General features: G+C 46.4%; 1 protein-coding gene across 2 annotated transcripts in view; it reads right to left on the bottom strand.

Annotated features, from left to right (window-relative positions):
* Positions 1–24,748, bottom strand: part of LOC137647177 (upstream stimulatory factor 1-like) — a 44,882-nt gene that overhangs the window by 5,470 nt on the left and 14,664 nt on the right. For both annotated transcript variants that reach the window (XM_068380462.1, XM_068380463.1), the window contains one exon: positions 9,656–9,885. In XM_068380462.1, coding sequence (XP_068236563.1) covers positions 9,656–9,885 — 230 coding nt within the window. The remainder of the gene's footprint in view (positions 1–9,655; positions 9,886–24,748) is intronic.

Raw genomic sequence — 24,748 nt, 5'->3', positions numbered from 1 at the left:
TGTCCGATGGAAATACACACCTTCTGTGGGGTGTTTCAGCATGCCCTGGTACTTTACCTTCTGCTTGGGTGTGAGATTCAACTCCTCCCAATTTATCAAGATCCCTAGATTGCAACTAGAGGTAGAACGTGTGTAGTAGCAGTTGGATTGAATGGAACTGAATATAAAATTTAGGCCTTAAGCAAACCATTGAACCCTCAGAAACTAGTGAATATTCCTTAACTGGCGAGCGCAAGCGCATAGAGTACATGGAAGCCGAGCAAATGTGTGAATAAATAAGGGAGAGTACATATTCAAATGAGCCCATATCAACAGGATAGCGAGCATGAACAGATGATTGTGTGGTATCAAGAGAATTTTCAAGTTTGAAAAAAGGTGCACTACATGGAGAGCACATGCCATCGTGCGCCAGCAGATGAATATGCTCATGCTCCAACAGGTGAGCGCTTACCATCAGCACCATGCCCAGAAGTACATGAATGCTCAAGTCCGATGAATGTGTGCTAAATGGAAAGCATATGCTCAAAGTCAGATGAATGCGTGCTAAATGACTATGTTGAAGGGAATGGGATGCTCATAGCATCCTTAAGGTGTCGTCCTCGTCTGCGTCAGCACCTGAAATTAATATTTTGGGTTCACCACGAGAAGGAATAACCGCTTCTCTAAAGGAAGCAAATAAAGCTAGCTTACTCTGGGTTTGCCCTAGGGTTAAATCAACAGTCATCTTCCATTGACTTTTTCCAGGAGGAGGACAACAGTGGAGGATCAAAGGCCAGAGTACCCATGGGAGAGGAGGAGGTTTGGCAGACTTATTAGACTTCATTTCAAACCATGAGGGCAAAAAATCTCACCTGGACTTCCTCCTGCCATACTCTTGCCACTGGGATGACAACCACTCCTTGTATTCCTCACAGGGGAATGACAACATCCAGTCACGACCACAGCAGGAAGGGGATCTATGGCCAGCTTGCTCACAGAGTTATGCACAAACGGACGAAAATTCCTGGGCAAGACCACATGCCTACACATGGTTTCCCCACATCACTAAAACACAGCAAGCTAATAATATGAAAGTACAAAAAGAAAATCAAAGAAGCCATGATTGGAACACTGATCATGTGTCTGTATAATTCGGCGACTCAAGTCAAAGTGGCTACTAAGTGAGCTGGCAGGGGGGTGCCCCCACTATTTGCCTGCAACTACCGACACCGCTGAAATTAAAACTCCTACAAAATGACGAGGGTTTGTATAAGTGTAGGAACATATTAAGAAAACTATTAATATGCTATGACTGATCACTATTTATAGGGACTTACAATAGGCTAGACTTAACTTAAGCTAAGCTTAGGCTAGCACAAGGGCTCATAATTCTATTTATCATCTTATAAAGGGTTTCTCTGAACAAAAGCCTGTCCTAAGTAAACTAGCATCTATAATCCTTTATTTTGTAACTAGAAAAATATACCCATTAAACACTAACAGATAGTCCCCTAGATACAAACTAAATGCATTCCAAGAGTGGGTTCTTGAAAGTTCAACAGTTAATCTAGGCATATAGTAGGTTGGCCAGGGCACCAGCCACCCATGTAGATACTACCGCTAAAGAGTTATTGGGCCCTTTGACTGGGCAGACAGTACACTGGATCCTTCTCTCTGGTTATGGCTCATTTTCCTTTTGCCTAGACATATATTGAATAGTCTGGGCTATTCTTTACATATTCTCCTGTCCTCATACACCTGACAACACAGATACCAAACAATTCTTAATCGTTCAAGGGGTTAACTACTGCAATGTAATTGTTCAGTGGCTAATTTCCTCTTGGTAAGGGTAAAAGAGACTCTTTAGCTATGGGAAGCAGCTCTTCTAAGAGAAGGACAATCCAAAATTAAACCATTGTTCTTTACTCTTGGCTAGTGCCATAGCCTCTGTACCAGGGCCTTCCACTGTCTTGGGTTAGAGTTCCCTTCCTTGAGAGTACACTCAACCACAATATTCTATCTTATTCCTCTTCCTCTTGTTTTTTAAAGTTTTTATAGTTTATATATGAAAGACATTGAATATTTGCTTCCTAAATGGGGTTAATTACACTTCTTCCTGAACAGATGCAACAAACCGTTGAAAAATATCAACAAAGAAGTCATTAAGGAGGTATTCAGCTGACATAAATTACCAGAGAGAATGGTCTCTACAGAGATGATTGTGAACATGCTGGATGTGTAACTTCTATCACTGAAGACAAGCGGAAGTCTGTGTTGAACACTGGATGTCACAAATTAGTTATGGATAATAAAGTTCAATTGTAAATCAAAGGAAATGTATACTCCTCCCTCCCGGCACAAGCATAAAAACTGACCAGATTGAGTCTCCTTTCCAGTAAAGCATACCAACCACAAATGGAGAGTAAGTGTTGGTCATATAATACCTTCTACAAAACCCTCCCACCTTAAACATTATAGGAAGATTAGTGATGAGCAATTGTAATGGACGCATACACATCTAGTAGGGAAGATTCATATTTTAAACCTGATACCTACAATGGAAAAAAAAAGTTGCGGACACCATAAAACAGTGCCACATATGAATGTACCAATTCCATCCATGTTGTTCCAATGCACTTTCCACAGCTTAAAACACACAAAAATACAAATATAAACCAAAATAACGAATAAATGTCTAAATTAGCTTCAAACAATCAAAGTTAAAGTTCCCAGGTTATGGAGATGTGATGACAGCAACACCAGGAGAAAAATGATATTTTCAATTTAAAATAAATTCTTGAATATACTTACCCGGTGAATATATATATAGCTTACGTCTCCGACGCTCGACAGATTCCAAAAACTCGCGAGCAATCGCCACGAAGGCTGCCGGGTGTGCCCACCAGCGCCGACTGTCGGCCAGATACCGCATATACTTCTCAACCAATTCAGTTCTTCTCAGTCCGTAGGGTCTCTATCGGGGAGGAAGTGAGGGCCTTTAATTATATATATTCAACAGGTAAGTATATTCAAAAATTTATTTTAAATTGAAAATATCATTTTTAAATATTAAACTTAGCCGGTGAATATATGTATAGCTGATTCACACCCATGGTGGTGGGTAGAGACCAGTATTAAAACAATAAAGGCGTATATGCTCAAGAGTTTTTGACAACTATTCAAAAAAAAAAAACTTAAGTATAGGTACCTGATAAGGAAGCCGACTCTGATGAATACTCTGACTCATCAGTCCGCAATCCTTATGAAGCCCAGCGATCCTCTCAGGATGCTGAAAGACTTCTAGGAGCTGTTACAAAGCCCAGCGATCCTCTCAGGATGCTGAAAGACTTCTAGGAGCTGTTACAATCAGGGTGAACACCCCTACAACAGGACCTCATCAATACCCTTAATCTGGGCACTCTCAAGAGACAATATTTTGACCACCCGCCAAATCAAAAGATTGCGAAAGACTTCTTAGTCTCCCGTACAACCCAAAACAAGATTAAAAATTTCAAGAGAAGATTAAAAGGATATTGGGATTAAGGGAATGTAGTGGTAGAACCTTCACCCACTACTGCACTCATTGCTACGAATGGTCCCAACGTGTAGCAGTCCTCATAAAGAGTCTGGACATCTTTCAAGTAATATGAAGCGAACACCTACTTGCTTCTCCAAAACGTCGCGTCCATAATACTTCTAAGGGATCTATTTTGTTTAAATGCTACTGAAGTTGCTACCGCTCTAACTTCGTGAGCCTTAACTTTAAGCAAATTACGATCCTTCTCACTTAAATGAGAGTGTGCCTTTGTAATCAATAGTCTAATAAAATAAGACAACGCATTCTTCGACATAGGCAAAGAGGGCTTTTTAACGGAGCACCATAAAGCCTCTGAAAAACCTCGCAGCGGTTTAGTTCTAGATAAATAAAATTTAAGAGCTCTAACGGGGCACAGCACTCTTTCAACTTCATTCCCAACAATCTCAGATAGACTGGGAAGTTCAAACGATTTAGGCCATGGACGAGACGGAAGTTCATTTTTGACCAAAAAACCAAGCTGAAGAGAGCATACTGCTTTATTAGCAGAGAAGCCGATATTCTTGCTAAAAGCATGTATCTCACTAACCCTTTTCGCAGAAGCCAAGCTCACCAAGAAAAGTGTCTTGAGGGTAAGATCCTTCAGGGAGGCCGAATTTAACGGTTCAAACCTGTCTGACATAAGGAACTGCAGGAACACGTACAAGTTCCAAGCAGGAGTAGAAATATGACGCTCCTTGGAAGTCTCGAAAGACTTAAGAAGGTCTTGAGGATCTTTGTTATTAGATAGATCCAAATTTCTATGCCTGAAAACAGAAGCTAATATGCATCTGTAGCCTTTAATGGTAGATGCAGAAAGGGAGCGACCATTTCTCAGATAAAGCAGAAAATCTGCAATCTGCGCTACAGAGGTACTGGAAGAGGAAATAGAGGAGGACTTGCACCAGTCTCTAAATACCTCCCATTTAGATTGATAAATCCTGATGGTAGAGGATCTTCTAGCCCTCGCGATCGCTCTAGCTGCCTCCTTCGAAAACCCTTGAGCCCTAGAGTGTCTTTCGATAGTCTGAAGGCAGTTAGACGAAGCGCGGGGAGGCTTTGATGAAATCTCTTTACGTGACGCTGACGCAGGAGATCCATCCGCAACGGTAGACTTCTTGGAATGTCTACTAGCCATAGAAGTACCTCTGTGAACCACTCTCTCGCGGGCCAGAGGGGAGCAACCAACGTCAACCTGGTCCCTTCGTGAGAGGTGAACTTCTGCAGCACCTTGTCTAGGATCTTGAATGGTGGGAAGGCATATATGTCTAGGTGAGACCAGTCCAGCAGGAAAGCGTCTATATGGGCTGCCTCTGGATCTGGAACTGGAGAGCAGTAAGTCGAGAGCCTCTTTGTCAGTGAAGTCGCAAAAAGATCTATGGTGGGTTGACCCCATGTCATCCATAGCTTCTCACACACAGTCTTGTGCAACATCCACTCCATGGAGATGACTTGTCCTCTTCTGCTGAGGCAGTCCGCTAAGACATTCATTTCTCCTTGCACGAATCTCGTCAAAAAAAGAGATGTTTCTTGCCTTAAATGGAGTTTCTCCTGATCCGTGGGCCAAAGACCCGAGCATTCCAGACTGTCCAGTGGCGCTCCCCAACCCAAATCCAATGTATCTGAATACAACACATGGTTTGGGTTCTTGACCGCAGGCGAAAGACCTTCACGAAGTCTGACGTTGCTGTCCCACCAAGTCAGACATGTCTTGACTGAGTTGGAGATTGGGATAGAGATACTCTCTAAGCCCTTCTCCTTGTTCCAATGGTTTAGGTGAAATTGGAGAAGGCAAAGGTTGAGTCTCCCCAGAGAGATAAACTGTTCCAGCGAAGAAAGAGTTCCCACGAGGCTCGTTCAAACTCTTACAGAGCAACTGTTTTTCACTTGCAAGTGACAGACTTTTAACAGAGCTTGTTCCATTCTTGTGGGAGACGAAAAGGCCGACACTATCTCCATCCCCAAATAAAGAATAGTCTGGGATGGAGTAAGTTACGACTTCTCTACGTTCACTATGAGACCTAGCTCCTTGGTTAGGTCTATGTCCATTGAAGGTTCACCAGACAGCGATTTAATGACGACGCCCTAATTAGCCAGTCGTCAAAATAAAGGGAGGCTCTGATCCCTGAAAAATGTAGAAAGCTTGCTACATTTTGCAGGAGCCTTGTAAAAACAAGAGGAGCAGGACTGAGGCCGAAGCACAGTGCTCGAAATTGGTACACTACTTTCCCGTCCACAAACCTCAGATATTGTTGAAAGTCTGGATGAATCAGGATGTGGAAGTATGCATCCTGAAGGTCGAGAGAGACCATCCAGTCGCCTTCTCTTACTGCTGCCAAGACAGATTTGGAAGTCCTCATCGTGAACTTTGTCTTGACAATGAACACATTGAGTGCACTTACATCTTAAGTACTCCTGCAGTGAACGTGGCTGCCAGTTCATTGGAGCCATCCCTTATGGCCTTGTTCATGCATGACATAATTTGTACAGCAATACATTGTCCGCTGGAGAGACCTTCTTACTTAAGGCTCCCAGGGACCAATCCAAAAAATTAAAAACTTCAAACGCTCGAAAAACTCCTTTCGGAGATGGTCTAGCTCTGAAGAAGACCATAAAATCTTGGAGCGTCTCATGGCTAGACGACGAGGAGAGTCCACTAGGCTTAAGAAGTCTCCCTGGGCAGAGGCAGGTACTCCCAAGCCGAGAACTTCTCCTGTGTCACACCAGACGCTCGAGCGAGAAGCTAATTTAGAAGGAGGAAAAGCAAAAGCAGACTTTCCTAAACTTCTCCTGGATTCCAACCAGTCTCCCAGTAAGAGCATGGCTCTCTTGGAAGAACAAGAGAGAACTGACTTCGTATATGTAGGAGTCAAAGAAAGTCATGCCAAGAGTAAACTCAGACGGCGGAGAACGTGGAGCAGCCGTTACAAAATGAGTAGGACAAAATTTCCCTTAAGAAATTCATAATTTTTTTTTTTTAAAAAAGGGATTGTTGGACAACCCTAGGTTCCTCCTCTTCTGAATGAATCCCCCAAAGGTACATTAGTTGAAAGGGGGTCATCAACTTCATCTTCAGAAGGCACATCATCTGATAAATCTAAAGTCTTGCGAGAAGGAGAATTATATTCAGAATGACGTGAAGGAAAAGCCTGACAGGCTATATCAACTTGTATATGAACAGAAGTTAAAGTTGGAGGGTCGATGTCACGTTGTGACTGCAGAGAATGTTATTCTACAACACGTCGTGACTGAAGTGACTGACGTTCAAACGTCACGTAGTAACAGCGGTGACTGCTGTTTGATGCTATATCGTGACTAAGGTGACTGACCCTCGACGTCACGTCGTGTCTACAGTGTCTACCGCTCAACGTCACGTCGTGTCTGCAGCTCAACATCACGTTGTGACTGCAGTGGCCGACGTTCAAAGTCTCGGCGGAACTGCAGTGACTGCTGATCAAAGTTATGACTCGACTTAACTGACTGTCGATCAAAGTTACATCGAGATTTATGCTCCGCATCTCGTTAAACAGCAAAGCTGACACTAGGGATAACGTCAGCGTGACGTAACAAATCTCGTTTAGAAGGTTGAAGACGACGTACAACAAGCAAAGGATCCTTTCGCACAGGAACAGGATCGTAAGCTTTCATCAAAGAAGAAAGCTTTAACAGCATATCTTGCAAAACACTTAACTTCGGATCAACCGCACTCGGAATAGATCGTGACGTCAGAAACGTCTGTACATGAACGTCATCGCTATGAACGGGACTCTCATGATGACTACAGCTAGGACGTTGAACTTGTTCTGAAGGAACTAGTTAACATTTCAACCGTCTCGAAACCTTACGGCAAGGTTTTTTAAGAAACGAATCATCGGAAGACGAGGAGAACTTCGTCTCTCCTGTCTTATGGTAAGGACGTGCTTGAAGAGCAACGTCTGATACCTTTGAGGGAACGTCTGTTTGTTGGTTTACACCTCTCACTCCCTTAGGTCCTACGATATTCCTTCTCCCTGGGGTAGGGGAGCCTGAAAGAGGTCTCGGACTAGGCAAGTGACAAGCACGAACAAACGAACCCTCCGCAACACTGAACATGTTTTTCGCACTTTCTTCACTGACATTGCATTTTTTAATAATTTCACATTAGACATGAATAAAGCTGATTTCTACCTGAAGCACGCAATTCTCCCTTAAATCAAAAGGTTAGAATTGCGAAATATGTCGTATAATGTAAGCTCATTAGTACAAAATGAAACACACATGCAAAAAATAATAAACATATACATATACTGTATATAGAATAAAACGGAAATATATAAAGTTAAAAAGATCAGTGACTTGGGAGGAGACTAAAACTAAATCACTAAGGACTACGTTTTCAATCTCTCACCGTACAGTGCCTTGGGATGAGAATAAAAACTAGAACGTTTTATCCTCTCTCTCTCCCCGTACAGAGACTTGGCATGAGAGTAAATATCCGAATCGAGAAGAACAACGTTACTCACTCCCAAACTCCTTGTACAGAGACTTGGGACGAGAATAAAGATTTGGATCGTTCTCTTGCCACTCACAAGAGAATGGCTCACTCACTCTTCGTCAAGAAAAGGTTATTTGACAAAAGGAAAATACTAAAAGGACTAAGAAATTGAAAATTAACATGTTCCTTTAAATTAGTATTTAAAAAACTTCAGTTTGTAAGAAGAATGAACAAAACGTCAAATTCGATTTACTCTTTCTGCAAAGTGAAACCGTGAATCTCTCTTTCTCTATCGTAACGATAGAGTGTAAACTGCGTAGCATAAATAAACCAAATGTTAGTTCATCTTTGAAAACTGCACGAAGATTATTCAAAGAATAAATTTCTTAAAATATTTTCTAAAAATATTCATCTCATCAATCTAAACAAATATAAAAGTTGAATGGGCTCAACGTTGTTTAACTTCGTTTTCCAAGTCAGTACCACGTACAAAGAATAGGCATAGGTCGCTTATAAACAAAAATATAAAATTTATCTCGGTGTTTAGTATAAATGGAAAGCGAATCGAAGAGGCCTAATAAAGGCGGGTGAGATATAAAATATATAGAGGTAAATCTATAAATATCAACAATAATCAGTAGAAACTTGAGGTTAAGCGCGAGCGGAACCAATGCTGTCACTACCACCGACAGAGAAGAACTGAATTGGTTGAGAAGTATATGCGGTATCTGGCCGACAGTCGGCGCTGGTGGGCACACCCGGCAGCCTTCATGGCGATCGCTCGCGAGTTTTTGGAATCTGTCGACCGTCGGAGACGTAAGCTATATATATATTCACCGGCTAAGTTTAATATTTAAAAAGGGAGGACATACCGATAGGCAAGTGGATGGTTTCTCAATTCAGTAATGTGTCATCAATTTTTCTCGCAAAGAATACAGTACAGCCATAAAATAACTAAAGTTTGAATTCCTGTAGGCACGAATGTGGAAGACGTACAGCTGGCAGTTTAATTTCTGAGCTTGCAATAAGACAGCCTGTATATCATTGTAGCTGACACACATTAAAAAGCTACTTCAACTTTGAATTGACTTCATTTATCATAGCTAAAGATTCCAATATATAGTACTGTATATTAAATAGGGGGCAGGATACATATAAGAATACCGTATAAGAATATTCCTAAACTATACACCACTCATCACCTCAGAATAAAATATTCTTATTTACCAGCATCAGTTTACTTGTCAATTAAATATTTGATACATTAAAGTTCAAGGTGTCTGGTTTCAGTTCCAGTGTCATCAGAATAGATGCTCACCAGAACGTCAGCCTGACAAGCCCAACCCACCACTTTAGTGCCCAACCACAGCAATGGCCTACCCAGTAAACATCTTAAACTCATGATTGGGGATCGATCTGCAACCATGCGAATGCTGGGCAAACACGTTACCACTGTACTAGCCAGGAGGCTTTGATACAACAAAACTTGTCTTACCTGTATTTCACAGCCTATACCATAAGTACAGCACGTACTGTAATTGAAAGTTTATCTTAGGTCCTAGTTTTATCTCCATGATAAAGATTCTGAGATCCCAGCCAATACTTCTAAAACTACTCCAACACCTTACCTGAGCACTTTTAGAGTGAGCTTCTGGGCATTCTGGTATAATTTTGGCAAGACGACAAATCCAGGTGTTGATTTTATCTCTCCTCCTTCTTTCTACTTCATTGTGGGTCACCCTTCTCTTCTCTTCCCTCGTGGATCCAGTCAATCTTGGGTTCAGAGTTTCGCTTGTTCTAGGAGCAAGATTGCGGGGTGATGTGTTGGTAAGAACATCGCTGATCACATAAAATTGACCTGTTGAACGAATTTCCATGAAATCAGATCTGAACAAGAACCAACCAATGATGGCTGACATACAAAATTATCATAATAATGCGCTCTAGTTTAAAGAATAAAAGTAATTAAAAAATCTTTAGTCTTGGGTTGTGCCATAGCCTCTGTACCATGGTCTTCCACTGTCTTGGGATAGAGTTCTCATGCATGAGGTTACACTATTCTATGTTATTTCTCTTTGTTACAGTTTTTATAGTTTATATTTATATTTTGTTGTTGTTACCATTCTTGAGATATATTATTGCTCCTAGTTCCCTTTCCTCACTGGGCTATTTTCCCTGTTGGAGCCCCTGAGCTTATAGCATCCTGCTTTCCCAGCTAGGGTTGTAACTTAGCAAGTAATAATAATTAAAACAATAATTCCCTATTACAATACAGTATAGTGGTATCTTGGTTCATGAATTTAATTCGTTATAGGAGCAACCTTACAAACTAAAATACTCTTATCCTACAACAATTTTTCCCATAATGAATAAAGAAAATTTACTTTATGTGTTCTACACATCCATAAATATGATAAATTCGAAGATAATTTGTATTTTTCCTAACCATACAAACCTTAGCTATTTACATTGGGTTTACCTTTTAGCGCAGCTGAAATGACGAGCCAATAGTTTTAACGAGGGTTAATTACCCCCGCGCTAGTTAGCGGGAGGTAGGGGAAGGGTAGCTTGCTACCCCCCCCCCCCCCCACACCCCGGTGACTTGCTTCACTTCCCTTAGGGGTAGGACTTGACTTGGGGGTCAGGGATGGCGGGCACATATGTGTAAATAGCTAAGGTTTGTATGGTTAGGAAAAATACAAATTATCTTCAAATTTGTCATTTGTTCCGTAACCGAAATACAAACCACGCTATTTACATTGGGTGACTTACCCCTTAGGATGGGTGGAAAGTCCCCAGCCTTACTGACTTCGGCTTGCCTGGAGGCTCAATCCCTCAGTGAGCAGCACTAGAGAAAAGGAGCCCCTGTACCTCACAAGTTCCTAGCATCGCTAGGAACGAGTGGCCTATGTAAGCAGTGTGTGGAGGAGAGTGTGACTCGTCCTATGAAGTTGACCTTGAGACCTTCAGATAGGAATTCTAGGATAGGACGTTCCCAATACCACCTCGTCAGGGTATGGGAGACGCAACAGTATTAAGCTTAATACTAGGAGCACAAAGAAGCATGGGTTACCTGCAGAGGTTGAGGTCAGCTATGCGAGGACCAGGATGCTGCTCCCCAAGAAAGGGGAGAATGAAGAAAGAAGTAAGGGTCAGACATACTCTTTCATTCACGCAGACTAAGACCGGGTAACAACGCCCTCAACCTACTGCTACTTGTCCAAAGAGGAGCCTGAGGTTAGACCAGCTGTTGTGCAGCCACCACAGGGCCGATAGAAAACGTATCGAGGCTCCTGTGGGTCACGTCTTGCAGGTAGTGGGCTGTGAAGGTCGTCTGACGCTTCCAGACCCCAGCTTGAAGTACCTGCGTCACAGAGAAGTTTCTCTTGAAGGCCAGGGATGTAGCAATACCCCTGACATCGTGTGCCCGAAGGCGACGTGATGGAGGAGGGTCCGGATTCAAGGCATGGTGGATAACCCTTCGAATCCAGGCTGAGATGGTGTTCCTGGTGACCCTCCTCTTAGTCCTGCCTGTGCTCACAAACAAAGCTCGCACATGAGGACGGACTGCAGCCGTTCTCTTCAAGTAGTGCCTCAGACACCTCACTGGACATAGTAGCAGTTGGTCTGGGTCGTTTGTTACAGAACGGAGACTCGCGATCCTGAAAGAGTCGAAGCGAGGATCCTGCACTCCAGGATTCTGAGTCTTGGCAACAAACTCAGGGACGAACCTGAACGTTAGCTCCCCCCATCCCCTTGAATGGGCGATGTCGTACGAGAGACCATGAAGTTCACTAACCCGCTTGGCCGAAGCCAAAGCGAGTAGGAAAGCCGTCTTCCAAGACAGGTGGCGATCGGAGGCCTGGCGTAATGGTTCGAAGGAAGGTCTCTTAAGAGACCTGAGGACTCGAACCACGTTCCAAGGAGGAGGTCTCACTTCCGACTGGGGGCAGGTAAGCTCATAGCTACGTATGAGTAAAGAGAGTTCTAGCGATGAAGAAATATCCACGCCCTTCAGCCTGAAGGCCAAGCTTAAGGCTGAGCAATAGCCTTTCACTGCCGAGACAGAAAGGCGCATTTCTTCCCGCAGATAAACGAGGAAGTCCGCTATTGCTGGAATAGTGGCATCGAGTGGAGAGATACCCCTCCCACGACACCAACCACAAAAGACACTCCACTTCGCTTGGTAGACTCCCTCAGAGGACCTTCGCAGGTGCCGAGACATTCTCTCCGCAACCTGTTGCGAAAAGCCTCTCTCCGCGAGGAGACACTGGATAATCTCCAGGCGTGAAGCCGAAGCGAGGCTACGGCCCTGTGAGGGACGCCGGAGTGGGGTTGTCTGAGAAGCTCGTGTCGTGGAGGAAGTTCCTTCGGGAGCTCCTTCAGGAGCTGCAGAAGGTCCGGGAACCATTCCGCGTGATGCCATAGCAGAGCTACCAGAGTCATCGAACAGTTGACCGATAGTCTGGTCCTGTTGAGCACCCTTCTCATAAGACAAAACGGTGGGAAGGCGTACACATCGATGTTGTCCCACCGTTGCTGGGAAGCATCTTGCCAGAGTGCCTTGGGATCCGGGACTGGGGAGCAGTACAGGGGCAGCTTGAAGTTCAATGCTGTCGCGAACAAGTCCACAGTCGGGGAACCCCACAAAGTCAGGACTTTGTTGGCTATCTGAGGATCCAAAGACCACTCGGTACTCACTATCTGCGAGGCCCTGCTCAGACTGTCGGCGAGCACATTCCTCTTGCCAGGAATGAAGCGAGCTGATAGTGTTATCGAGTGGATTTTTGTCCACCTCAGAGTCTCTACTGCAAGATGGGATTGCTGCTGCGAAAAAGTGCCTCCCTGCTTGTTGATATAAACCACTACCGTGGTGTTGTCGCTCATCACCACCACGGAGTGACCCGCCAGGGACCGTTGGAACTGCTGAAGAGCCAGAAAGACGGCCTTCAATTCTAGCAGGCTGATGTGTAGGCACTTTTCTGGTTCTGACCAAAGGCCTGAGGCCCTCTAGTTCAGAACGTGCGCCCCCCCACCCTTCTTTTGACGCGTCCGAAAACAGAGTCAATTCCGGGGGGAGGACGAGAAGACTCACTCCCTTCCGCAGGTTCTCCTCGGCCAGCCACCATCGCAAGTCCGTCTGTTCCAAAGACCCCATTGGGATCAGAATGTCCGGAGAATCGGATCCTTGATTCCACCAGGACTTGAGCCGCCACTGTAGGGATCTCATCCTGAGGCGGCTGTTTGGGACCAGATGAGCCAGGGAGGATAGGTGACCTAAGAGACGCAACCACGACTGGGCGGGGAGCTCTTCTCGCCTGAGGAAGGGTTCCGCCACCCTCCTCAGCCTTGCTATCCGGTCGTCTGATAGAAAGGCTTTGTGGAGATTGGTATCTATTAGCATGCCTAGATAAACCAGTCGTTGGGACGGCTGCAGAGAGGACTTCTCGAGGTTTACCACGATCCCCAGATCCTGGCAAAGATCCAGAAGCCTGTCTCGGTGCCGAAGAAGGGTCGACTCGAGTCTGCTTCCACCTGTCTGAGCAACTTTGTAGGCATCCCCCCACTGGTGGACATGCAGGGGGACTGCCAATCCTACCGTTTGCGACCTCGGCTGCTCCCTCTAAGATTGTTGCCTCCCCTGGAGAACTTTTTGCCTTTCCTATCCTTGACAGGAAAGGGCTTAGACACCACAGTCTTCGCTACTGTCGTTGGTTTAGTGGTCTTGGTTGGACGGGACCGCTGGGGTGCTAGAGGCTTATAGGGCTTAGATTAACCCATATGAAGGAGGGAGTCTTGATGAGACTTCCTGCAACTCTCAGCAGCCTGTTCCACATCCTTAGGCTCAAACAGGATGGATCCTTCTAAAGAAGAATGTCTGAGCCTATTGATCTCGGTGCTAGTGATCTTCTGATGGAATCTCTCAGCCACCGCATCCCGACGTTTCAGGATGGTGTTTGCCCACAAGTTTGAGACTTGGTGGGCCAGAAACTCGATCGTGCGAGTGCCTGAGAGAAGGAACATCTCCATAGCTTCCCTGGTACGTTCTTTGAAGAAATCCTCAGAGCGTATCAGGATACCTAAGGTCCCTAACCAGATGTCAAGTGGCTTGCATAGCACACTTCGCAACCTTCTCCTGGTTAAGGATCTCGGTTGCCGAGAACGAGACTTGCCGGTTGGAGTCTCTCTCAAGAGGGACTCCCCTGGTAAGCTCTTCCAATGAGTGGTGGAGAGGAAGAGCTAAACAAGGCTCCTCCAAGATCTCAAAGTACCTCCTCTGCTGTATGCAAGGAGGTGGAAGGAGCTTGTTGGTGGCACTGGAACGGTTGGAGGAGGACATCTCGGAGAACTGTACAGCGATTTGTCTCTGGTACTCTTAACCCCCTGAGACCAGGGCAGAGCTGCACTGGCCTTAGAGGGTTTCTGAGTACTGAATACACGGTCCAAGACCATGTCCTTGCCCTCTCGAGGAGGGATCTCTGGGTCAGAAAACCCATTGAAAGCCCTCATTAGTCAGAACTTGCCAAAACGCATGTTCTGACTCTTGCTGTTCTCCTCCTGACGTAGGACTTGCAGCAAAGTCTCCTGTCCCCAAAGACTCTTCTTTGGGAGAGTCACGAACGTTCTCTGAGTGGCTAGTTGGCTCCGTCCTGGTTCTTGTAGAGGACTTTGGTAATGTCTTAGAGTCCTTAGATTCCTTCCTGGGAAGGATGTAGGACTCTTAACATTGAAGATGGTAAGTTCCTTCCAGCCCCCACTTGAGGCTTCCCTCATTGGTGCGATGGGGGAAAGTCTCACCTCACGTGATTTCCCTGAGGACGGCAAGTCCTCGTCCGACAGGGAAGGAGAGATAGTCTAGGGGAAAGGAGGAACATGCCTCGAAGGCTTGCGTGGAGTCAACTTAGCCCTTGGAGAAGTTACCGCGTCCGGAACTCCTCTTTTTCTCTTCAAAATTAGTGCACCGAACCAAGGCTGTTGGCTGACAGACGCGCTGTCAGACACCCTCTTTGAAGGGACAGGGATAGAAGGATCCCTGGGAGGAGTTTTAATAGGTGGGTTCGCCTGGGAAGGCTTAGGAATCCTGGACCCCCCTGGATGTTTCCCTTCCGTCACAATACGCACTGTTATGCGTTTGCGGGGAGGGGAATGAGGCGATGGCGACCTTGCCGTGTGTTGTTCAGCAGTCTCGCGCGCGAGAAGATATTGATGCTCGCGCGATGGAGAATACCAGGAATCACGCGCGAGAGTCTGCTGGTGCGCGTGCGGGAGGCTGATGGCGCGCGGGGGAGACTGTGGGCGCACAGGAGCGCGCGCGGGAGACTGTGGGCGCACAGGAGCGCGCACGGGAGAATACTCACGCGCGTTAGGATCAGGGCGTTGAGTACGCGGGCGAGGGCTCCCTGAAGAAGTCGTAAGGCAAGCGCGCACAGGAGAGATACCCGTGGCGCGCGGGCGCGCAGTTGAAGCCTGTGCTGCTCGTGGGCGCGCATCTTTTGGGCATGCGTCAGAAAGATGGCGCTCAACTGCAGGAGAGGATGGGCGAGGGCGCGCAGGGCACGCGCACGTATCTTCATGGATGCGTGCAGGTGAATACGCGTGTCGGCGCGATGGAGAAAGATGGCGCGTAGGTGAACGCTGGAGCGCGGGAGAAGTCAACTTAGACTTCTCAACAGCACCCAGATCAGAAGATCATGGCCGCGCAGGAGAGAAGACTGCTGGGCGTGGGCGCTGGCGAGCAGTGGCGCGCATGAGGTTGATGGCGCGCAGGTGAGGGTTGGCGCGCAGCTGGGCGTGGGCGAGCATCTGTTTTTTCAGGCAAAGCCTGGCGCGCAGGAGAACGTGGGCGCGTATCCTCAGGTGCATAGCGAGTATGGGAAGTATGCGCACGTTGGTGCATACGCCCCTGATGCCCTGTATTAGGGTTAGATGACGAGGCCTGACGAGCGTGGAGGTCAGGTTTCGTTGGCGAGTAGCGCGCATCAGTATCCAGGAAAGGCGACGACAGGTCGGCAGGTCTGACAGGTGGAAGATCGACGTGTCCTTTGAAAGGACGACCTTCCACCGAAAGGGATCGCAAACGATCCGCAGAAGGTCCAGGACCAAAGCAGGAACAGTCGGTGATCGATGACGAGGCTCCTCTGCAGGGTATTGCAACGAAGATGTATAACCAAAGAGGCGCCTCCTCACCGCAGGTGAAGGAAGGCCTCTCTGGCGAAGAGGAAGGCGAGCCTTGCGACGAATACGCCCTCTGGGGGCCGTTGGATCAGCAAACTGACCTTCTGCAGTCCTCTGAAGAGGAGTCTCTGTAAGTGAACTCCCCCGAGGGACAGAAACACTAGCAGGAGAGATTGTTGGACTTAGTTTCTCCCTCGTTAGTTGAACAGGAACGGGAGAAACTAAGCCATCAGCTACTGTAGGGTTTGAAGAGGCAGAGGTGATGGGTGATACTGCATTGAATACCTCTGACACCACAATGTCGACAATCGACAGAGGATCAACCTCTGCCGGAGGCGGCGATTGCTTGACAGCAGCACCCAATCGGAAGACCAAAACTGAAATATGTTATTTTTATAATAAAATAAATTTTTGAATATACTTACCCGGTGATTATATAAGCTGCAGCTCTGCTGCTCGACAGAAAACTCTACGTTCAAAATCCGCCAGCGATCGCTATGCAGGTAGGGGGTGTACTTCAATAGCGCCATCTGTCGTGCAGGTACTCAGTACTCAATGTAAACACAGAACTCAATTTTCTCCTCGGTCCACTGGGTCTCTATTGGGGAGGAAGGGAGGGTCCTTTAATATATAATCACCGGGTAAGTATATTCAAAAATTTATTTTATCATAAAAATAACATTTTTCAATATTAAACTTAGCCGGTGATTATATAAGCTGATTCACACCCAGGGGGGTAGGTAGAGACCGCAATAATTGTTTACATTATTATGAGCTAAGGATTTTTTATTTCATTTTATCAGTTATTCAAAATAACAAACATGAAATAAATAAGTACCTGGTAAGGAAGTCGACTTGAACAATTACTCTGCCTTTTTAAGTACGTCTTCCTTACTGAGCCTCGCGATCCTCTTAGGATGCTGAGCGACTCCTAGGAGCTGAAGTATCAAGGGTTGCAACCCATACTACAGGACCTCATCAAAACCTCTAATCTAGGCGCTTCTCAAGAAAAGAATTTGACCACCTGCCAAATCAACCAGGATGCGAAAGGCTTCTTAGCCTTCCGGACAACCCAAAAACAACAATAAAAAAAATTTCAAGAGAAAGATTAAAAAAGGTTATGGAATTAGGGGAATGTAGTGGTTGAGCCCTCACCCACTACTGCACTCGCTGCTACGAATGGTCCCAGGGTGTAGCAGTTCTCGTAAAGAGACTGGACATCTTTAAGATAAAAAGACGCGAACACTGACTTGCTTCTCCAATAGGTTGCGTCCATTATACTCTGCAGAGATCTATTTTGTTTAAAGGCCACTGAAGTTGCGACAGCTCTAACTTCATGTGTCCTTACCTTCAGCAAAGCTTGGTCTTCCTCACTCAGATGGGAATGAGCTTCTCGTATCAACAGTCTGATATAATAGGATAATGCATTCTTTGACATAGGCAAAGAAGGTTTCTTAATAGAACACCATAAAGCTTCTGACTGTCCTCGTAAAGGTTTAGTTCGTCTTAAATAGAACTTAAGAGCTCTAACAGGGCAAAAGACTCTTTCTAGTTCATTTCCAACCATATTTGAAAGGCTTGGAATATCGAACGATTTCGGCCAAGGACGAGAAGGTAGCTCGTTTTTGGCTAGAAAACCAAGCTGTAAAGAACATGTAGCCGTTTCAGATGAAAATCCGATGTTCCTGCTGAAGGCGTGAATCTCACTGACTCTTTTAGCTGTGGCTAAGCAAACCAGGAAAAGTGTCTTTAAAGTGAGATCTTTAAAGGAGGCTGATTGTAGTGGCTCGAACCTTTCTGACATAAGGAATCTTAGTACCACGTCTAAATTCCAACCAGGTGTAGCCAAACGACGCTCCTTCGTGGTCTCAAAAGACTTAAGGAGGTCCTGTAGATCTTTGTTGTTGGAAAGATCTAAGCCTCTGTGACGGAAGACTGATGCCAACATGCTTCTGTAACCTTTGATAGTGGGAGCTGAAAGAGATCTTTCTTTCCTCAGGTATAATAGGAAGTCAGCTATTTGGGTTACAGAGGTACTGGTCGAGGATACTGATACTGACTTGCACCAGTTTCGGAAGACTTCCCACTTCGACTGGTAGACTCTAAGAGTGGATGTCCTCCTTGCTCTAGCAATCGCCCTGGCTGCCTCCTTCGAAAAGCCTCTAGCTCTAGAGAGTCTTTCGATAGTCTGAAGGCAGTCAGACGAAGAGCGTGGAGGCCTTGGTGTACCTTCTTTACGTGTGGCTGACGTAGAAGGTCCACTCTTAGAGGAAGAGTTCTGGGAACGTCCACTAGCCACTGAAGTACCTCGGTGAACCATTCTCTCGCGGGCCAGAGGGGAGCAACTAACGTCAACCTTGTCCCTTCGTGAGAGGCGAACTTCTGCAGTACCTTGTTGACAATCTTGAACGGGGGGAATGCATAAAGGTCTAGATGTGACCAATCCAGTAGAAAGGCATCTAGAAGTTTTATTCCAGCTGTTACCAAGTTGTGGAATGATCTTCCTAATCGGGTTGTTGAATCAGTAGAACTTCAAAAGTTCAAAGTTGGAGCAAATGCTTTTTTGTTGACCAGACGGACATGAGTCTTTTTATAGTTTATATATGACATTTTTGTTGTTGACGTTGTTAATAGTTTATATATGATATATCTCTTTTGACATTACTTTTTTTAGAATGATTTATTGTTAATTTGTTCTCTTCAGTTATTTATTTCCTTATTTCCTTTCCTCACTGGGCTATTTTTCCCTATTGGAGCCCCTGGGCTTATAGCGTCTTGCTTTTCCAATTAGGGTTGTAGCTTGGATAGTAATAATAATAATAATAATATGAACTGCTGCTGGGTCCGGGATTGGTGAGCAATATATTGGGAGCCTCTTGGTCATCGAGGTTGCGAAGAGATCTATGGTAGGCTGGCCCCATGTGGCCCACAGTCTCTTGCACACATCCTTGTGTAGGGTCCATTCTGTTGGAATGATTTGTCCCTTCCGACTGAGGCAATCTGCCATGACATTCAAGTTGCCTTGGATGAACCTCGTTACTAGAGAAAGGTTTAGATCTTTTGACCAGGTGAGGAGGTCCCTTGCGATCTCGTACAACGTCATAGAATGGGTCCCTCCTTGCTTAGAGATGTACGCCAAGGCCGTGGTGTTGTCCGCGTTCACCTCCACCACTTTGCCTTGAAGGAGGGACTTGAAGCTTTTCAAGGCCAGATGAACTGCCAGTAGCTCCTTGCAGTTGATATGTAACGTTCTTTGACTCGAGTTCCAAGTTCCCGAGCATTCCCGACCGTCTAATGTCGCACCCCAGCCCGTGTCCGATGCGTCCGAGAAGAGAACGTGGTTGGGGGTTTGAACAGCCAGGGGCAGACCCTCTCTGAGGCTGATACTGTCCTTCCACCAAGTCAGGGACGACTTCATCTTCTCGGAAATGGGGATCGAGACCGCTTCTAGCGTCTTGTTCTTTTTCCAGTAAACAGCTAGGTGAAATTGAAGGGGACGGAGGTGTAGTCTCCCTAACGAAACGAACTGTTCTAGGGATGAAAGCGTCACTATCAGACTCATCCACTGTCTGACTGAACATCGTTCCTTCTTTAGCATGTTCTGGATGCATACCTGGGCTTGACTTGTTCTGGGGGCCGACGGAAAAGCCCGAAAAGCTTGACTGTGAATCTCCATCCCTAAATACACAATAGTTTGGGATGGGACCAGTTGAGACTTTTCCATATTGACCAGGAGACCCAATTCCTTGATCAGATCTAGAGTCCACTTTAGATTCTCCAGACAGCGACGACTGGAAGAAGCTCTTAGAAGCCAGTCGTCCAAATAGAGGGAGGCTCTGATATCCGCTAAATGCAGGAATTTGGCTATATTCCTCATCAGCCTCGTAAACACAAGAGGAGCTGTGCTTAGGCCAAAGCACAGGGCTTGAAATTGGTAGACAACCTTTTCGTAAACGAATCTCAGAAAAGGTTGGGATTCTGGGTGGATGGGGACGTGAAAGTATGCGTCCCTTAGGTCTAAAGAGACCATCCAGTCTTCCTTCCTGACCGCTGCTAGAACGGACTTTGTGGTCTCCATGGCGAACGTCTGCTTTGTGACAAAGACATTCAGCGCACTGACGTCTAGCACCGGCCTCCACCCTCCTGTCTTCTTTACCACTAAGAAGAGACGGTTGTAGAAGCCCGGGGATTGATGGTCCCGGACTTTGACTACCGCTCCCTTTTCTAGTAAGAGAGACACCTCCTGCTTCAAAGCTCGTCTCTTGTCTTCCTCTCTGTACCTGGGAGAGAGAGAGATGGGAGACGTTGCTAGAGGGGGTTTGCGTACAAACGGGATCTTGTACCCTTCTCTGAGCAACTTCACAGATTGTGCATCTGCGCCTCTCTTCTCCCAGGTCTGCCAGAAGTTCTTGAGTCTGGCTCCCACTGCTGTCTGAAGAAGGTGGCAGTCAGACTCTGCCTTTAAAGGACTTGGTACCTTTCTTCTTCCCACGTCTCCCTTCGGCACGAGCACCTCCTCTGCTGGAGGCTCTGCCACGAAAGGGCGGAATGAATCTGGACGCTGGAGTGTCCATCCTGGGTCTTGACAAGGTAGGCAAAGGGGTGGCTTTGCGGGCAGAGGACGCAACCAGGTCATGGGTGTCCTTCTGAATCAAGGAGGCAGCAATCTCCTTAATCAAGTCCTCTGGGAAAAGGCACTTTGAGAGAGGAGCAAAAAGAAGTTCTGATCTCTGACACGGTGTTACTCCAGCTGACAGGAAAGAGCAAAGGTTCTCCCGTTTCTTGAGGACCCCGGATACGAACGAAGCCGCAAGCTCACTAGATCCGTCACGTATGGCCTTGTCCATGCAGGACATTATGAGCAAGGAAGATTCCTTGTCAGACGGGGAGATCTTCCTGCTCAAAGCTCCCAGACACCAGTCCAAAAAGTTAAAGACCTCGAAGGCTCTAAACACTCCTTTCAACAGATGGTCTAGGTCCGAAGGAGACCAGCATATCTTAGAGCGTCTCATGGCTAGCCTGCGGGGAGAGTCTACTAGACTTGAGAAGTCGCCCTGGGCAGAGGCAGGAACTCCCAAGCCGAGAACTTCCCCCGTGGCATACCAGACGCTCGATCTGGAAGAGAGTTTCGCAGGGGGAAACGTAAATGCTGTCTTCCCTAGGCTCTTTTTGGACTGCATCCAATCTCCTAAAACTCGTAAAGCTCTCTTGGACGAGCGGGCGAGGACGAGTTTCGTAAAGGCAGGCGCGGATGACTGCGTGCCTAAAGCAAACTCTGACGGAGGAGAGCGTGGAGCCGCAGACAAACTGATCCGGATACATCTCTTTGAACAGAGCAAGAACTTTTCTAAAGTCCAAAGAGGGTTGCGTGGTCTTGGGTTCGTCAAGGTCCGAATGTGGGTCATCAATGTGTGCCGCGTCGTCATCATCAGAGAGTCCATCATCTGAGAATTGAGGAGGAAGCGGCAAAGGAGTTGGAATCGGCTGGTCAGCTGAGTCCGGCAGCACGGGTGCACGCGTGACTGAACCGGACGCAACGTCATGGAACTGTTGCCCAGTCTGTGAACTGGCAACAACCATAGCAGCGCGGGGACGCATAGCGTCTACTCCAGACTGTCTAGTCAGATGTGGGCGAGTAGAGGTAACCACACTGGGTTGCGGAGGTTGACGCACCGCGTCAAAACAAAACAACTTACTGTTGTTGTACCTCGCGAACGTCAACGGAAGGTTCCGTGCGTCGCTGAACGTCAACGGAAGGTTCCGTGCGTCGCTGAACGTCAACGGAAGGTTCCGTGCGTCGCTGAACGTCAACATGCGGCTGGCAGGGTACACTGGAACGCATGGGTGGCGGGACTCTCTCAGCTGGAGTGCGGCAGAAGGTCACCTCAGCGTCCACCGGACGCACAACCGTGGGTGGTTGTAGGCTAGAGGTTGGTGCAGCGTCAACCTTCTCCGCACGAAAGTCCTGCATTAATGACGTTAACTGAGACTGCATGGTCTGCAGCAAAGACCACTTAGGGTCTACAGGAGCAGGTGCGGCAACAGACGGTGTGACTACCTGATGCGGTACCGGTTTGCCTCTCTTAGGAGGTGAGCAGTCGTCGGAAGACTGCAGCGAGTCCGAACTGACCCAGTGGCTACAACTGGGCCGTTGGACTTGCGCGGAAGGGACCGACTTGCGCTCAAGAGGCCGCGAGACCTTGGTCCATGGTTTCTTACGAGAAACCTCTTCCGCAGACGAGGAATAAATGGGCTCTCTCGTCTTTGTGTGGGTGGGGCGATCTTGGGTAGATACGCCCGAAACCACGGAGGGAATGTCTGTTCGCTGATTAAAGCCTCTCGAACCCTTTGGTCGTACGACATTGCTTCTCCCCTGGACTTGGGAGCTTGCAAGAGGTCCCGGACTGGGAGGACGACAGGCACGAACAGACAAACCCTCAAGCGCAACACTATCCACAACACTACCACTCACTTTATCACTACCCACTGCACTCCTACACTTCAGCTCCTTGACGTCTGCCATGAGCTGGTTACGGTCACTAGCCAAGGACTCAACTCTCTCACCCAGAGCTTGGATGGCACGCATCATATCTGCCATCGAAGGTTCTTGAGTGCTAGAAGGGGGATCAGGAGCAACCACTACAAGGGAAGGAATAGGTTGTGGGGCATGAGGAGAGGAAAATTCAACGGAGCGAGATGAACTTCTCCTGACTCTATCTCTCTCTAGCCTACGTGTATATTTCTGGAATTCGATAAAATCGAATTCCGAAAGCCCAACGCATTTCTCACATCGATCTTCCAATTGACAGGTTTTATCCCGACAATTGGAACAAACGGTGTGAGGATCGATAGAGGCCTTCGGAAGACGCCTTGAACAGTCCCTAGCATTACACTTCCTGAATTTAGGGACTTGAGAAGGGTCAGCCATTTTGAATTAGTCAAAGGGGAATTCAAAAACTATCCAAAGTCATCAACAAATAATCCGATATCAACAAAAGAATGCAAGGATGTATTGAAGATAAAGCCTGCAAAGCGAAAGCTCAAAACTAGAAACGTGTACTTCACCAAAAAGTTGTGAAAACCAATCCAGTTAGCAACAGCTAATTTAGTAGGTCTTGCCGGTGGCACGACAGAGAGAAAATTGAGTTCTGTGTTTACATTGAGTACTGAGTACCTGCACGACAGATGGCGCTGTTGAAGTACACCCCCTACCTGCATAGCGATCGCTGGCGGATTTTGAACGTAGAGTTTTCTGTCGAGCAGCAGAGCTGCAGCTTATATAATCACCGGCTAAGTTTAATATTGAAAAAAAGGGATTAGTGACAAATCCACCCCTGTGGGGAGAGGTGGAGTTGCTTCACTAGGGTAAGCAACGCCATCTCTCGAACCCCGAGTTTGAAAAACGGAACAACGGTCTACGCTACCACTCGACGGTCTCTCGAAAGGGACTGACCGAGTGAGAGCTTCGGAGGAGGTTTGAGCAACGGAAGAAGAGGCCTTAGGTTTTTCTCCTTTCAAAGAAACCTTCGAAGGAGAAATATCCCGTTTGGACTTCTTCTTCCGTCGCCGCGAAAACCTCTCCCACTGGGAGATAGACCACTCACTACACTTGTTATTGCTATCACACCATTGACCTCTACAGAAAGGGCAAAGGGCGTGAGGGTCGGTCTCGACCGCCGACATGAATATTCCACAGGGGCGGTCAGGTAATCCAGGCCAGGTGGGCATAATAGCAGAGGCCAACTTCACACACAAAACTGTCAAAGAAAAAGCAAAAAAGCATTAATGGCTGCCAATGAGCGGCGAGGATGACAGCGGACACGTCCGACTACCATCCGAGCCGAGAGCAAAGTGAGTTCAAGCACAGGTGTGTGTGAGGGGTGGGGGGTAGCAAGCTACCCTCCCCTACCCCCGCTAACTAGTGGTGTGGGTAGTAAACCCTCATTCAATTTTAATGGCTCGTCATTTCAGCTACGCCGAAAGTAATACCCCTATTAAATGGCGTGATTTGTATTCCAGTTACGGAACAAACAAGATTTTGATAAAGCTGCGGTTTTACTCAACTGTATCCAATAATGTATGTAACACTCGCATATTAGTATCGCATTAAGCAATAATCAGTGATTATCATTTTCTATTGTTCCATTTATAAGTTGATGGACACTCCCGTCTATGCTTCTCAGATCAGTTGATTAAAGCAAACCTTCCAAAGGAACATTTCTATTTACTGAAAGAAACAATTAATACTTGAACTATCATTCCTTCATACTATGGTAAAAAGTTTTATTCAAAGTACTTCTCTTTCCTATTTTATTTACTGCTAAGTTTAGTGGCATATCAATGTTTACCAGAGTTCAATCCATGTTACCGATCCATGATAATTTATAGGTTTTAGGTTTGCGGTCCTTGATTACACAGCTTAGGAAATTACTCATTTTTCTTCTAATTCGTTAGGTAGTTTTCGTAAAATTTGGTTTACCTTTTCACAAACCGAATACAACCTCTTGCACTTCCTAAAAGCTCAGGAATTTCATAAGTTTTATACA

The sequence above is a fragment of the Palaemon carinicauda genome, chromosome 9 (assembly GCF_036898095.1).
Source record: "Palaemon carinicauda isolate YSFRI2023 chromosome 9, ASM3689809v2, whole genome shotgun sequence".
In the NCBI taxonomy this organism is placed as follows: domain Eukaryota; kingdom Metazoa; phylum Arthropoda; class Malacostraca; order Decapoda; family Palaemonidae; genus Palaemon; species Palaemon carinicauda.
This window is presented reverse-complemented; position numbering and strand designations above follow the sequence as displayed.